This window comes from Metopolophium dirhodum, chromosome 3 (assembly GCF_019925205.1).
Source record: "Metopolophium dirhodum isolate CAU chromosome 3, ASM1992520v1, whole genome shotgun sequence".
Lineage (NCBI taxonomy): Eukaryota > Metazoa > Arthropoda > Insecta > Hemiptera > Aphididae > Metopolophium > Metopolophium dirhodum.
This window is the reverse complement of record NC_083562.1, coordinates 37,397,702-37,416,337: the sequence shown is the minus strand read 5'-3', so window position 1 is coordinate 37,416,337 and position 18,636 is coordinate 37,397,702. Positions and strand designations below refer to the sequence as shown.

The following is an 18,636-nucleotide window of genomic DNA, read 5'->3' as shown; positions in this document are numbered from 1 at the left end:
GTGGTCATAACACAAAAGCCAGTTTTCATAACAGCTCGGCGGTAGTGTATTATTATAATAATATATACATATATATGTAAACAGAGAAATATAATATTATTATCATGAGCGAATATATTATTCTCTGCGACGACGTAGTCGATGACAGTGTTTTTTTTATTTCTCACTATACCTATAGTTATTCTGTCGTTAAAAAAAAAATTGCAATCCCGCTGCAGAGTGAAAATACGTTGCTTATTATTGCGTATTTATATGTATATTATTACTATTATGCACCAGCTGCTGCTGTCGGACAGCGGCGGCACCAAGCACAATATATTCGGCCGCCCGTGTAAATCTCTCGCGCCGTATCGGTCACGATTCCTCACGGAACCAGTTGCTACGCTCTGTGTGTGTGTGTGTGTGTGTGTGTGTGTGTGTGTGTGTGTGTGTGTGTGTGTGTGTGTGTGTGTGTGTGTGTGTGTGTGTGTGTGTGTGTGTGTGTGTGTGTGTGTGTGTGTGTGTGTGTGTGTGTGTGTATGTGTAGTATGTTTATAACACTCGTATTACAAAATAATATAACGTTTAGGCGTGTTCCGCGTGGAAACGATTTGCGGGGGACACGCTCGTCGGTGTATATTATACTTACGTAAGTATACGCATCGAATGTGTAGTAAGTTATAGCCTATAGGTATATAGGTAAGACGCGTCGTCGCGGATCGGGCAAAGTACGACAAGCCTAACTCTCCTCGTCTGTTAAATGTAGGTAATAATATTATATTGGCCACAGATATAGAAACAAATTAAATGTGCCGAAAGCTATCCAGAAAAGTATTGGCCTCGCGCTCGTAAAACGTATAATAATAATAATATTCCGTCGTGGAAAACTGGTATATGACTACATTATATGAGCATAATAATAATAATATAATGCCTGGCGCACGGGTTAGGTAGGTTGTGCGGCAACGAAGAAAAGGAGACTGTATGACTAGGCGGTTTGTGTTTTTTTAGGACGCCAAAAATACGAGCACGTAGTACATATTATCTTTAAAGTATTTTAATGGTTTCTATTCGATGGGTGTACGGCACGTTGTATTAAATACTATGGGTGATTCACCAAGCATGCTCACCGCCAAATTTATCTTTAATTTATGCATTCGGATTTTTAAATTTTTTAAGACTATATTTTCAAACACTAAGATGATTTGTTAAAAAAAAGCGTCCTTTGATCGTACAAAATTACAACCGTCTTTTTTCAAATACCGCCTTTTTTAATGCAATTGAATAAAGCAGATCATATTATTTATGAAAACGGTGACGCGTAAAATAGTTGAAACTTTATCTAATATTTTCTGAACTATACAACTTTCTGAATAATAATCCGTGATAAAAATAGGTTTAATATATACAGACCCTATAGAGATTTTAAAATTATAGTTAGGTATACTAATATTATTATTTTAGCATACAATTTTATAATTTCTAAAAATTGTAGGAGTACCTATAATATCAAGTAAATAGGTACTAAACAAAACATTAACAATATTTTATACTTCATGTTAAACTATATTATTATGGAGGACTATAATTTATTAGTAAACAATATTGTCTTCCGGGGGACATTATCTATATCACGAATAGAGGTATATGTATATTATAATATGTGTATAACTATAGGTACATGGATACTGGCTACATATACTGCGTATATAGTTATATATTAGACTCCTCACCGTTTGTATTATAACTATGATAGTGGTGTACGATTTAATTACTCGAACAAAAAATGTGTTAACCAGTTAACCAATACGCGTGTAATACGTGGCGCGATAGATCGTTATCGACCGTGTCCTCCCGAGTCCCGACACGATCGTATCTAACCGTTATGTAAATCGGAAGCTCGCGTATTGAAATCGTAATAACAATAATAATATAATAATACAATTTATGTTGAAAACTCGACTACACTCTGTACTCTTTTGGCACTTATGACAGAGTTATTATTTATGTGAGCACTTAGGTATAGGTACTTACTGCAGTGTTATTATTTATGCATGGTCACCGCCGCGGTGCAGTCGAAGACGACGATCGCGCAGAAAAAATACCTATCTCGAAAGAATCCCGAGCGCCCGGTCGCGTAATAACAACCGATTATCGATCCTACCATTAGGTACACATTTTGTACATTTCATATTATTTACATGGTAATTCGATTTTTTCGCCATCGCCTCGCTCGTTTTGAGAAACGTTTCAGGGAGGAGCGATTTCGCGTCGTTATTTTATATTTCGCGGGTCCCGATAAATCACGCAGCGTCCTTATCGTGTATTATACACAAATAGTATCGTACAATGTACATGTAAATATACCTACACACTATATAGGTGGATACTACTACTACTGTAGCAGTGGCTCGTCCGATAATCGACGACCAGAGTTTACGAATGAGTACCTACCACCCGTACCCGGGTAAAACGTATTTCCAGCCATTGTCATAAATATATACGCACACACAATGTGGCATTATAATAATATATATCAGCTACCCCATGTATATAAGACTGTTTACACACACGGATCAGTGAGCGCATCATCAACGTGTCATTGTGGCCCGAGAGGAGTCACACACACTGCGCTCACATAATATTATTATAATATATTATTATTATATAGGTACAAACGAATATAATCACACCTACACACACTACGAGCGATCGCGACAAACGGCATCGGTAGCGGTATATAATAATAATAATAATAATAATAATATATTATAATACGCGTGTAAACACGCGCACACGTCGTTTTGTGTGCAAATAATATAATAGGTAGGTACCGTATTATAGTCGTCGTCGTTATTATTATTATTATGTGCAAAGGAAAAGGACTACGATCATCTGCTAATGCTGCTGCTGCCGGTCGTCGTCGTCGTCTTCTTCTTCTTCTTCTTCTCCTTAGTATACAAACATAATATTATTATTATTGTTATTATCGTGTATATTATACGCGATATCACGTCGTCGCCGGGTGCGCGAGTACAACAATGGTCGCGCATAATGCGTTATAACGACGTCTCGCAGCGCTCAATAGTGTGTAAATAACGCGCGGTGTACAGTTTATCTGTTAAAGTTTTTCGCGTTTATAGGTACGTTCATATTATTGTTAATAATACCTCTTCGGCGGCAGAAGTGTATAATATATTATACGAAGCCGTTCGCGGGAATGTCATATTCACAACACCCTCGACCGTACATAGGTGTACTCGATTCACAAATTGCAGCTTCGACTGCAGCATCTGTACCTATATGGCAAACAAATAATAATAATTAGGCGTGTAAAGTGCGCACGTCTTATTAACGAAAAAATACAAAAGTTCTAATTTTTTTTGATGATTTTTATTTTTATTGCCATTTCTTTTACTAGTGTTTGATGTCGATGACGCACGCACTATCAAATAGTAGTAAATAATATTTTAACTACGTTTTCAGTTCAATTATTTAAGAACGCCTAATTCAAAATTAAACTTTGCGTTCGTATACGTTTTGCGCTCGGTCTGCCTTCCTACGCCACCTGCAAATTATGAAATCGAAAGTTCTCCTGAGCTGACGACGATAATATTATTAATAGACATAAATGCATAATAGTATGCGGTATGCGGTATGATTGGGTTAAACTAACTCTGGACGCCGAAATCGTAATATAATTTCTGATTCAACCGGCGATTTGTATTAATTTGACAATAGAAGCCTGTAGTAATAGTACGCGTTCTCACATTATGACGTTGCATACGCATGCCGAAAATGGACTCAAATCGCCAGTCGCCGAGATCATAATTACGCGAGTCTGTTCAAAATACACATATAATATTATAATATACATCTGAAAATAGGTAGTACATAACTACTGATTTAACAATGGTCGGTATACTTACGAATGAATGTATAATCGTTTGGAAAATTGTAGCTGACCTCATGTGCAATTATTATACCAATTCATTTATATTATATCATTCTCGATTGCAGCTGAAACATGTGTAGTACCGTGGTATAGGTATAAACGTATTTATTATGTATTACTCTCTGCAGACATAATTCGAAAACCAATGAAATATTATATTGTTTTATATCATAATATTATAAGTTCATTAATGCCTAAGCAGATAATTTTTTTTTCATAGTTAGCTTGTATTACATATGAATAATGGAATATAATAATTATGGTTACTGATGAAAAGTCGTTTTATTATTTATACTCGCGTAATGTATTCCCGCAAAATCAATGATGGTTTACGTTTCTCAAAAACCTCGCACACGACAGTCGTATATTGATACTAAATAATAATACATCATATGATATAAGTCATAACTGACTGACAGTCATTAAACGTGGACAAAATATAGTCTGTCGTATGAGAAAATGTTAGTTTTTACGAATCGTATACATCATTACAGTTGAGTGGTTGTTTGCCTATAAATAACCGTAGAAATATGGTATTTACTATATTATTTATTATAGACATCGGATTTGTTATGGAACGCCATTTTGCGTGTTTTCGGACTAGAAATATTATATTATCGAAGGTACCTACGCGCTGCAGAATATTATACATTATTATATAATGTATATTGTTAGCCAAAAACACCGCTTAACGTCTTATACATAATATAATAATATAACAACGCAGACCTCTATATACCTACATAATATAATATATATAGCACGGTACAACACACGCATATATAATATTTTATATATAGTTTATTTCGCGCCATGTCAATTCCGATGTCAAACAATATATTTATTGCACTACACAATATATTATTCGTGGCCAGTTTTAATACGACGCGAAATTGGCTTTGTTTAAACCCCTTCACAAACGGTTATATTGCCGCAGTGTATATACCACGAACGTGGTGGGCCCACCATCATATTGTATCCATGTGTATTATATATACCTGAATCATTATATCACATACACACGTGTATACATATATTATTAGGTTTATATATAGTTATTCACGTGTTCGACTTTTACGACGATGCTCGTAAATTCGTAATCCGAAATTGGGCAATGCCATTTCACTGGCTGGAATATATACTATATAGTTATATACATAATTGGCTGAATAATATTGCGGTCTGACCACCCACTAACTCATTGTCAATATTATAGGTTTATATGCGTGCGTATATTGTATATTATATACGATCGTATACGTATATAACGTGTGTGTGAATAATAATAATAATAATAATAATATAAATATTACATATATAGCACTAAAAAAATATTCTGGCACACACTACATTATGTTATAGCAAATCTCTCTATACACGCGGGTCGACGTACACTGAAATATATTATTAATATTTCGTATATTATATAGAAGAGTCGCCTACACAAACTTTGCAATATAGACGATGTCCCTGAAAAATTTAAATAGTCATCGTGTCATTAGTGCTCGAAAAGCGCGAACTTTGCGACGCTTTATATTATATAATATTTAATATACCGATCGAGTGGGGCACGGGACGATATTATAATGATATCGTTGCGATGTTTATTAGATGCGAACAACTTCGTCGTACCTATACCAGCATATTATTATCATGATATATCACAAACGACATTTCATAAAACCACTTGTAGACAACAATGTCGTTTCGTATATATATGTAGACTATATAATATAGGTACCGACTTCGCCGTATACATGCGTTAGAATAACATCAAACCGATTTTAACCATGGCATTTAGAGCTGCAGTGCTGCATATAATCGCGTGTAACCCCGCAAGTAAAAGTATACATAAAGGTATCTGGTATAATATATCTATATGGTTCGAACACATAATGTACCCGCGCGAATCGCCGGAGAAAGGGAGTCGGACAAGATTTAGAAGGATAAAGAGAAAAAAAAGGACAATATGAATTGCAAACGCATACGTGTTATCTGGTTAATTGTTGTATATTATTGTAGTCGATTCGCGCATGGACGAACAATGTGCTGTGACTTATTGTCTCGAAAATATAATAGTAATAATAATAACAACGCATACCGATCATTAAGTTTGACGAAACCGCGGCTATTCTTTTGGTCATCGTAGGTTCGTAAGACGTATTCCCAATGCGGTTTGACGTTCCATTGCGCCCGTAGGGCCGCAATGACCATGAAGTACATAACCTACTTTTTTCTTCTTCGAGAAACACAAAAATAATAAAAAAAAAACTGAAATTCAAACCACATTGAAATAAATGTACGACGTGCATTTTAAATCTTATTATAAATCTTATCGCAGTGTACAATTATGTGTAGAGGTACACCGCGGTTATACTACTTAAACAACAGTTTTGATTTAAAACACGAGTTTAAACTATTTGTCAATATACCTAGACACAAAATATATTCCCGTAAATTTTTTTTTACCTTTTTTATAAATAGCATCGGAATAAATTGTACGTGGTGGCATCCTACGATCGTCAAACACGAATTGAAAACGGAAAAATGGTGGACAAATAAAATACAATATTACGTATAATAGGTACCTATACCTAAGCCGGAAGACAGCGCACACCCGATTCGTTTCATATCGACACCGTATTTTACGGCGTTGTTTTACGAAATTATCCTGTGCATAATATTTATACACGTACTGACGACATACCTATATACATAAGGCGCGCCGTATAAAATTTTTGTTTTAATATTTATTACGCGGCCCGTACGGAACGTGACCGAAAAGGTTTTCGTTGTAATCCGAGAAACCGTGACAAAACCTCCTGAAGGGTCAAAGTGTGTTTTATAGTGGACCAGATTGTTCGTAAACAGTGGGGTGGTATGCGCCGCGGCCGGCGGTGGAGGGTGGGCGTGCTGACGATTAGCCGACAGTTGGCCGAAATTGAAATTTCTCGAATTACACGGGTCGTTGGTACGTCGTAAAAAATAATAATAATAATAATAATCCCTGTGCGCTTTTTTTTCTCGCGCGATTCGGGACGGCTAAACGTATCAATCATAAACGCCGCGAGATGGCTGCTGCAGGAACCACAGCAATAACGCTCGAATATATTATAATTTCAGCGCATTATTCAAGACCCGTACGCGTATCTTAATTTACATACTCGCGCGGAAAGATTATGTACACATCGTTTTAATGTACCTATAATATTTCAATGACTTGTTTGAGATTATAATACAGCGGCGCGCCAAACGCATTTTACCTATATTTATAAATGTATATATATATATTATACATATATGGGTACGGTACACGACGCGGACAAATAACAAATTGAACGCGTTGGTCATTAATAAAATGTGTTTGTTGTGCGTGTGCATCCCCTGCAGCTCGTATGCACGAAACGGAAGATAATTGAAAAACAAAAAAATTTAATACGCGGTTGTCGTGCATATTATTATTATTGAATTGAATTGAATAACAGAAGACGATATTAAAAAAAAAAAGCGGGGAGATCGAGGCCGATATTGTACTTAACTCGGAATTTGAATTCAATTAACCACAACCAATTGACTCGGTCACACAGCCCATATGCATCAACCCTTTCGCGCGTGGTATATGTATAATATTATATGGGTTCGTAATCGGTGGATCGACCTCTGACACACAATCGCACACGCACTGTGGTGGCACCTCGTGCACCATATTATAAGTACCTACAGCAGCAGAATGCGGGCTGAATTGAATAATAATAATAATAATAATAACATCCCCCCCGAGCACGCTGTTGTATATTAACAAGTGAGAATCATTATGGTAAAAAACACTGTTTAATTTTAATACTCGACAATAAATACAATGGACCTAATATTATATTACTATACACCGTACAGTCGCGTTTACCAATTAGCTGGCCTGCTTATCTTGATGAATACTAATAAAAAAACCACAAAAATGCGCAAATGGTACCTACCGCTGCACCAGTGCACGGATCGTATTTGCGCCTAAACTCGTTTTTTAAGTGGGCCCTCTTACATATATATATATGCATAAAAAAACAAAACAATTAACCAAGGGAAAGGAAAATGACGATAAAAAAAGTAATAACAAAAACAATTTCCGTAATCATTTTACGAGTGTGTTTCGCTGCGTGCTGTGCGTCTCCACGTCGATTCACGTCCATCACTCAATCGCCATTAAAAAACTACTATTATACGGCGAGATACTGGTTTTTGATGCTAAAATATTAATCATCGTTAATCTCAATGCACGAATCTCGCTGGAAATTGTTTTTATTGCGCATCCGTGAAATCCTATATACGGTATTATTTATTATTATCATTATTAATATTATTATTTTTTAATGTGCGATTATAATATAATAATTTAAAATCGTCGTCATACGTGCAGCGGTTCCGGTCGTTTTCTGCTCCGGCATCAACTCACGCGTATTGTACCAATATATGGGTGCCACCACCGTGAATCATGGACAATAACGAGATCCCGTGTTTTTAAAAATAAATCGATAAGAATGGCATCCCTATGATCAATTATTATGATGCAAACGAGATTTCGGTCGGTGAACGGTAAAACCGAAAAATGTAATTCAATAAATTTCACGTGGTCCGCAAAAATTGTTCAGACGAACAAAATAACTGCAATCACGCAATTATGCACGTCATGTTTATACATATATATATTATATATAATTAATGAACTATTTTATTTGTTTAATCACTCTACGTATACCTACATACAATGAATTTAAATAAAAATATACAAATATAGGTACCTAAATATTCCTCGATTTAATATACATATATATATAAACTATAGTTTTTGACATAAAGTGGAATTTCCTAAATAGCTATATAGCTAGAGTGAAATTAGAAGGAATACACTATTATCAAAATATTTAGTTATAATTTAAAAAAAATTGAAAGTGGCGCAATCACTGTGACTCAGGTGGTAATTTAAAAAAATTAATTAACTTCTTTTTAACTGAATTAATTTAATATTTTCTCCGTATTATATTAAATTTTAGCTTGCATCTATAGTTAAGTATATAATTTGTTAACTATTAAATTATAGCTTATAATTGACTTAATTTAACCAATTCAAGTTAATTTTTAACATTTATTATTGCACACCATTGATTATAAGTGTACACACTACACTCTACATGTACCGTTAATTATATTCTCTCATCAACGATTAATAATATCATCGATTAAATTAATTTAATCAATTTAATATTATACACGATGGTGCAGTATTTTTGGGAGTTATACACGGTTTGTGACCACCCACCGGCCAAAAAAGAAAATTATAATCTAATAACTTTTACGCTTATATCAGTGTACCTAATAATAGTAAAAAATAAATATTTTACCTTATCTGTTAACTTTTTTTATCCAAAATTCAAAATGTATATCTAAAGTGTTTAAACTAGGTAGGTATCTAAAATATTGTTTTATAATAGTATGATTTTCTCATTAGGTATCTCTAAATTTCACTTCTTAATGAGTATTTTGTTTATTTTACAAAATAATATTATATATATTATATAATATATTTGACAATTAACAGTTATTATTAACATTTAACAGCCTTATGTCAACAATAACAATATTCACATACGTTTTTTGTTCTTCATTTTATACGATGTCCACGATAAATAATCACACTATTCTGTCTACTACACATCACACACCATTGTCTTTAGGCTTTAGCACAATATTAATATTTAAATTCAGTTGGTTATAACTTATAACTAATAATAAGTAATAGATAACTTATCGGCTTGTCATATAATAATCTGCATTAAAGATAGTTACAATTGCAGTAAATAATAAAATTAGATTTCAATGGCTGCATCATGTATCGCGTATAACACGAATATTCGATATAAAATCTTACTGACTTGTAATTTTTTCATAACATACCTACTCCATTTTTATTTATTAATTTCTGAACTGTTATAAATTGTCATCGATAAATAAAAAAAAATTTAAGATAATTCCGGATAATACCTCGGAAAAACTTCCTGCATATGTGCACTGGACACGCGATCCACTCGTGCCTATACATATAAGTGTATATATCACACATATACACAGCTATATATATATAAAGATATAATATATATATAGTATATACCTACTATTATAGTTCTGCGGTGGCGATCGTGGAAACTTTACGCACCCCGAAAATGAGCTTTACATGTGTGCTACAGTTGTAGGTGGTGTATAGACATACATATATTATGGCAGGGTTAGTTTGTATATATACAGAACAAATCGTTGGCCGGCGTAACGCGGCGACGGTGTATACCGCGGAGAAAAGAGGGACTCGCCCTCGGACGAACACCACGCCTTAGCCGTGTAAGCATAGCTCCGGCCCGGTGGCAAAGTCCCGAATCGCGTATTATTACACATACGGCCGGTCGTGTATATAAGCAGAAGAGGGCTCGTTGCCAAGTGCTGACGGTGTGTGTTGTACATACAGCCGCGAACGTCTTCTGGCAGCCGAAACAGCTATGGTCGCCCACGAGATATCCTGTATTGCACTGCTGTGCAGGCTTATTCCCGACGACTATATATAATACATATATATAATATATATAATACTATATATTATAATACAATATAATTATATACATATATACGCGTACTCTATAGCGTTACTGTTGTGCTGCTGTCGCGGTGGCGTCAATTGAATAATTCAATTCCGAAAAAAAAAACTCCCCGGGCGAAGTTTTTGTTTTAATGTTTATGCAAATCGCATTTCGGGTTATTAGCCGTACGGCGGCACCGACAACGTCACCTTGCGCGGTGAATTATACTATTCGCCGCGACCAGCCAAGTTTTGAACTTTGCCGCGGGTTTTCGCGCCTTTCGAATTATATTTTAATAATAACAATAATAATATACATAATATACAACGACCCTTCTTACGCGGTATACCACCCCGTACCTATATATACACGCGAAATTGCTCGGCTTTCCTCTTTCGCGGTGTATTGTTTTTATTCTCATTTCGCAATTAGCTTAAAACGCTCTCGCCGGCTTTGGTACCCATATACATATACATATATATACTTTACGATACAAAGTCTCGAAACTTTTGCCCGCCATTCCCCCGAGTCTGTTCCACCGTCGTTGCCGACCTAATTGACAAAGAGTCGAAAAGTCGATGACTATATATTATATATATATATATATATATATACGCAATAACCCTGAGCTCGACCTACCCCCGTGCGACCGACGACGCTATGACTATTATTATTATTTATACAATATTTTTATATCAAAAGCTCTTTTTTCCCCAGATGGTTTTTATGTTTTCATCATTATATTATTATATATATATTGTATCGTGCAGCGGACGACCGCGCAAAATCTCCCCGTGACGTGAAAAATCGCCGTAACCGAAAAAAATAAACCAAATAATAAAAACGCGCAAAGGGGGACATATACACATGCACACACACACTCAAACTCTCTCTCTCTCTCTCGGTTTGACGTTTAATAAAAACGGTTTTCGTGCAACTTAGTACTGCGGCGAATAGCTAGGTCGTATATATACGCACTTGGGGCGCGAGACATTTGCGTTATCGTACATATGATATCTAAAAATATAATAACAACGACGACGTATATTATATTATTATTATATCGGTCGTGGGTGATGAGAAGCTGTGCGTGTAGCCGGTGCGGCTGACCGCACGATACCGAATATGGCCTTCATAGTGCAGTTGTAGTCAGCGGAGGGGTGATAGGGTCGCCGGCGGGTTGTGGGTACGTATTGAATGTGCGTATAATAATATATATAGATAGGGGACGAGAAACAAAAAACTAATCGCGACAGCCCGCGACGAAAACAGCGCGCGCCTTTGGTATATGTACGCCGCCGCCGCCGATGTTATCCGAAACGACCCCGTTTTTTCTACCCCTGGTAGTAATATAATATATATATATTAGTACATACACACGGCGGCGATGCGATTATTATTAATATTCTCGTAACCGTGATTTCCGTATATTATAAAATACTGTTATAGCGTTGTCGCATTCACTCGGTCTCAAAGTTTCAGCTAGACGCGATGAACAATATTGAATTATTATTAATTATAAAGCGAGTTAACGCACAACATACGCTCGTGCTTCTGGCGTGTTCGGGTTGAACGAAAATCGCAGTAATGGTTAATATTTGCGTCGTCTGCGGTTAACTGCGGCGCTAGCGAGACGACCTCTACACACACACACACAGATACACATACACACATTTAAAATAATTATAATAATATTATATTATATTATGTTTATAATTTTTATATATTGTAAGTGCGGTGTTTGATTGACAAAACGCGAGTCCACGTGACGCGACGATATACTATTATAATATTCTCGTTTCTCTGGAGCGTACAAAACCGTATACGATGATAACAAAAAAAAAAATTTGTGTACGTACACGATAACGTCTTCGTCGCGATTGTCACGTCGTATATTATATAGTGCGTTAAATGTAACTTTTTCATTCCTCCGCCCCACGATAATTAATGGGCCCCGTTCGCGAGCGATTGCAATTGGCCGCGGCTGGACACTCTCTCGAACATAACAAACGTATAATAATAATATAATTTGAGATAATAATATACGCGCGTAGTGACAATTAAAAAAAATAAGAAGAAGAAGAAAAAACCACTCCCGGCGAACGCGACGATACTATTATAATAATATGGTGACACTGACAGCGACGCACGCGTAACATATACCTACCTATTATTATAAGGACGCGAGGCCTGCGAGAGAGAAAAAGAAGAAATGCGCGTCAACGCCGCCGCGATCGAATGAAAAAAAAATAATATATAAGAAAAGATGCCCAGCACGCGAGCGTTATTAATTTAAATAAACTACGCGTTACGTCATCGGCTATCGTCGTCGCATATAACGCGCATTATAATGGATACGAAATATTTGTGTGATTACCGCTCCGCTGCATGGCTGGCCTGGCCGCCCGCCGAGGTCAAACGGTCCATTAGGTGCTACGCGACGGCCAACGGATAGCTGCAACGGCGATAAGTAGACGATGTTACAGAGAGGTATACCCATGTCCATGATAGTCCATACCATACGGTACCGCGCGGTACCACAAATGTCGAGACCTGAAAGTTTCCAATAATATATTATTGCTAATAAGATTTGTACGCACTAGATATGGTAAAAATATCGAAAAAAAACCAAATGACCTAACCTTCGTCCGCGGTGAGTATAATCGGAAATCTGGAGGAGGGCTATATATTTTTTATGGGTATGATAATATATTATATTGGCTGGAACATAGAAACTAGAAATTCGGCAAATATTTTTTGTGAATTGTATTTATCTGGAACTATTGGTGGGTATTGATACGGCATGTATTTTTACCGTAAATCATTTACTCGGAAACTTTCACATTTCGTTTGAAGCCGTTGGTAAATACTATTTTGGAATTTTGTTTAATTGAAAGGTAATTTGTTGGACTAGTATTCACTCAGCACCTTATTTTATCAGAAAATAATATATTCGGAATCGTAATAGTATATTAATTATATTATACATTTCCAACGAAATGTTTTCCATGAAAATAACAGGTTGAAATAATAGTTCCAACAACATAATATTATGTTTCCAACGGTAGATTTTCCATAAAATTACGTTTCCAGTCGAATTCGTTTCCGACTGCATAATAATATATTTCCAACAAATTTCGATTCCAAAGTAACATTTATATGATGAAAACCGACTTTTTTTATAATATATTTTAATCGGCTATTTTATTCTATACGTCATCTATAAAATATTGTATGCTCGAGGATGACGACCGTGACGTTTCGTGCGGAAATCGATGTTTTCGGGGTGAGCGTATTGGCGAGGGGAAGGGTTTGATCGCGCACGGCGCACACGAGTTTTTGGCGTTTAAGACCCGGCGGCGGCAACGGCGTGCACTCCGCGGGGATGATGAGTGGCGGTGGGCCAGTCGAAAGGGCAAATATTATTATAACGCTTCGCCGTACACATGCACATACTATACGTACGTTACAGTCGCGCGTCATCCCTCTTATATGCTAATGCGGGCTGCAGCGGGGCCTAATTAAAGAATCATCCCTCGCGCGCGGGGTCGCCGCGTGGTTTTCGAAAACCGAAAAAAACAAAACTGCACGCCGAACCGACCGAAAAATTAAAAATGTTATTGTATATATTATGACGCGCTCGCGGCCACGAACTCTGCGCGGGGGTGGCGCGACAGCCCAAACGAGTTCATAAACAAATATAGCGGCGCTCGCGTGTTATGTTATTATAATATTATTGTCGTTGGTGAGTAGTATGTGTGCAGAACGTCGCTTTAGCTTCATCTATGCGCAGCTGGGATTAACGTGCAGTGGCCACCACGTGGTTATAGCTGTGGTCGGTCGATAAAAAAAAACAGCAGTCGGTTCGGACTTTAAGTCGCAGTCGATAAGCTGAAAAAACCCGAAATAGTATATTATAGCAGAGATCGCCGTGGATTGGTCTATAAACGATGACGGGGTTTTCCCCGTTTTCGTTTAGCAACGGAAAGAATAGATAATTTTTTGTACACATAGTATTGTCTGAATCCGTTAATATTTGATGATTTCTTTGAAAGCGTACTGCACAGCTGTGTACGCCACGTTAAAATCGTCCGTCGCCTATTATTCACGACAGTAATATTCTCGCGGCAGTAACAGGCGAATCATAATATCCCCGGAGTAGAAAATTCCTAGGTTATTCGTACCCCCGCGGTATATTATGGGAGTTATAGATTTCCTAGGACATAGTTTCAATAACGAAAAATTAATACCTATGATAATACGTAATAATATACTTCTTATTTATGTCAGCTATGCCTAATTAAAATACATCTTTAAACGTAATTTAATATAATTTTGTTTCTTATCGTTTTACAGACGCTTGCGGGTTATCCGACGTGGCGCACATCGAGTCGCTGCAGGAAAAGTCTCAGTGCGCCCTGGAGGAATACTGTCGGACGCAGTACCCGAACCAGCCGATCCGGTTCGGCAAGCTGCTGCTCAGGCTGCCGTCACTGCGCACGGTCAGCTCGCAGGTCATCGAGCAGCTCTTCTTCGTCCGGCTAGTGGGCAAGACGCCCATCGAGACGCTCATCCGGGACATGCTGCTCAGCGGCAGCAGCTTCAGCTGGCCGTACATAAACTCCATGTGACACTCCGTCTGGAGGCAGATGACGGGCACGCCCGCCCCGTTGTGATGCCGCGCCGCCGCTTAGTCTATACACACTCAGCCGATCGTTGTCGCGTCGCGTGGTAAAAAATATACAACGGGTGCGATGCGATATCCACCCACATAATAATATTTTAACGTGGCCGCGACAAGCGGACGCCGTGCCATCACCGCCGGGTACCGGACGTACCGTCACCTTTTACGCGCGCCGAGAGCAAACCACCGCATCACCATCGCCGCCGTATCACCTGCACCGATCATATTATATTATATTATTATAATAATGCAAGAAACGTGTTCGACGCACGATGACCTACACTATATACGGCATCACGCGATTATTATAATATATTTTATTATTATTATTATTATTTATATATTATACTACCTAAATGCGTTTTATTATTATTTTATCTTCTTTTTGTTTGTTTTTATTGTTTATTATTATTATTATTATTATATTTTTTTAATGTCCCAAAAATTAGGCCCTAAGCGCGTTTTAGTCTACACGCCACTTAGACGACTGGGAGAGTTGCAATATATATTACGATTTTATACCGTATAAAACATTTTATTTTATCGTGTCAAGCATGATGAAAAATTCCATCGATGTACATTAAACAGCTTTAATTTTATTATTAGGTACTGACTATTATTTTTACTATAGTCGAACTTGTGACTGTAAATACTTATATATATATATAATATATATATGGGCTATATTATATACATATCGAGCCAAAAAAATAAAATATATTCATATAAATAACGAATAAATACATCGCCCAAAAAGAACTATGATAATAATAATTAATAATAATAATAATAACAATAAACGTTTTTTAGTCATATTATGATATTATTATTTAGGTTATTGTTTTGTTTTCCCTTGCAGACTTTTTTCTTTTTTTTCTAATGTATATTATTATGATATTATTACGCATTTATGTATGATATTTATTATTATACTATAATAACACGTTTGAAACCATACCTTATTACAATATTACCTTAACTAAACACGCCGTTTCTCTTTTACTTTGTCTATATATAATATTATAACACGTATACCTATGTACGCATAAAATATTAATTTGCAGACGCACGCCGTAAAATCCTAATAATAATGTGTACGTTATTTCTTCGCTGCACACGACTTGCAGTGCTCTGCCGTTTCTATAAGATACAATAATATATAATAATATTATAGATACACGCTTTTATTTATTTTCAAGATAGGTATTCGAATATGTTTAGTCGTTTAAGTGGCATGTCTAGTTAAATTGATCAAGGTGATGGTTATGTAGCCACGCCTCGTCAAGAGCTCATATTATTATAATCATTTTAAAGTTTGTTTTATTTATATTGCCATACAGGTTTATATATTATGGCTTATTAATGATTGGTTTTATTTTTGTTTTTATGTTACCGTTAAACACATAGGGTATAGAATTTTTTATTTATATTCGATTCGGTAATCGAAAAATAACTTTTTATTATAATAATTGTTTTGTTTTCCTGTAACCGCTATCGCATAACACTTCATATTTAATATATTATTATACCAGCTACTATACGTAGGTACCTATAATTTATAAATAATATGCAATAATATACCTGCACCCATACCCATTTAATTGTTTAATTGTTATTATAAAATGCCGGGAAATGCGTGAAATGAAAAAAAATGATATCACTCGATCACATCGTTATTATATAATATGATGGCTTCAGATAACATCAATGGCGCTACAGCAAGGGATGATGACTATATATTATAATACGACGGCCGTAACCCCCCCATCGCACCTGTCGACTAAATATGATTATCGCGCCAATTCATTATGTACCTACAGGTGCTGTATATTACATCGACACAATAAAATAAGCGTTACAACGATGGTCGCATATATAGGACATCTAGTCGTCGCTATCGTCATGCACAATCACGTACAAATCGAATTCGTTTTTTTTTTTTAAATCAATTAACAGAAAGCCTATAGTATATAAATCGTTTTGATTTGTGCAGTCGTTCGTAATATACCCGTTTTATAGACATAGCCTAACCTTACATAGCATACACGTCATAACCAATATTATATTCAATCATCTTGTAATAGACTAATAAACGATTCTACTTCAAATCAATAGCGAATAGATTAAAATATGAATTAAATATAGGTATAAAGAGCTATTATTTTATATAAGTGTTATTTCTTTCTGTATTAATTATAATAGATAAATAATAATATTCCGGTTTTATTCGAATCACTAGATTAGTCTAGATTAGATACACGAGGTGGCACAGTACTGTCCACGTAAAATAAAACTGTCTGTATAAAACTATTATAATATTTATAATATAGGTACCGACTATATAATTTTTAGAAGAATAATATTCCTAATGATTACTGTATATTAAAAATACCCGAGTATGGACGATGCGGACCAAACGGCATCTCTGTCGTAACGCATATTCTATAATATAATTAATAATATTATGTAGGTAAAATAGAAATATTAAAAAGTGTGTATAATATTGTGTACATAATATCTAGTTATGAATTTTTATTATTATTATTATTCTTTATATAATATATAAAATGTTAAATTTCGCATACAATTTCGTAGTCTGCACGTGTTTTACAACATGGCCGATACCTAGTTATTTTGCGTCAAACGTAAATCCCATAATAGATGGTATATTATAATAATCTGGTCGTATGTAATAATGATATATTGTAATATTATAAATAATATGTTTATGTACAATTAATATAAATAATTGATTTGCAAAATGTTATGATTTATTATATATAATGATAATATGATGATGATGATGATAATAATAATAATATAATATATACTTGTAAGTGTTTTCACGCGGATTTGTTGTAAATATTTTACTATTTTATGTGTATAGTAAAGAATGCCATATTAAAAAAAGGTTTTTTGTTTCAATATTGTTTTATTGGTAATTATTCTTTTGCACTTTGATTTCAAACAACGTTTGCTATATGACAGTGTTATTATGGCATAGATTATACAAATTACAATATTGTTGTGCGTATAAATCGATACGATATTATCATGTCAAGACAAATATTCGATAATATGTCTAATAAATTCAATTTCATTGAAAGGGGCTGTTATGACTTACGTTGGATCTCATATTATATTATAGGTCTCGTGGATTTAAATTTTTATCCTAATGAACGCAAGACTTTGATTTGGAACAAGATAAATTTAAGCTATTTGAAATGAATCATGCAGCAGAAATCCCTACACAATTGTGATACCAACCCTGCCAATAACCCTTTAAGATAAAATAAATGAAATAGAAATGAATATCCCTTATTCCCTTATTCCTATATCCCTTTAAACAGCCTATAGTATGATGGATTTGATATTTGACATTACGTCGTTGTCCATTGCAG

General features: G+C 35.4%; 1 protein-coding gene across 1 annotated transcript in view; it reads left to right on the top strand.

Moving 5' to 3' along the window:
• The window catches only part of LOC132940710 (nuclear receptor subfamily 2 group F member 1-A), a 56,779-nt gene extending 38,619 nt beyond the window's left edge, over positions 1–18,160 (top strand). Inside the window, exon 5 of the mRNA XM_061008421.1 lies at positions 14,908–18,160. Within this exon, the coding sequence (XP_060864404.1) occupies positions 14,908–15,182 (275 nt within the window). The 3' untranslated portion in view covers positions 15,183–18,160. The remainder of the gene's footprint in view (positions 1–14,907) is intronic.
• Positions 18,161–18,636: the final 476 nt, after the last annotated feature.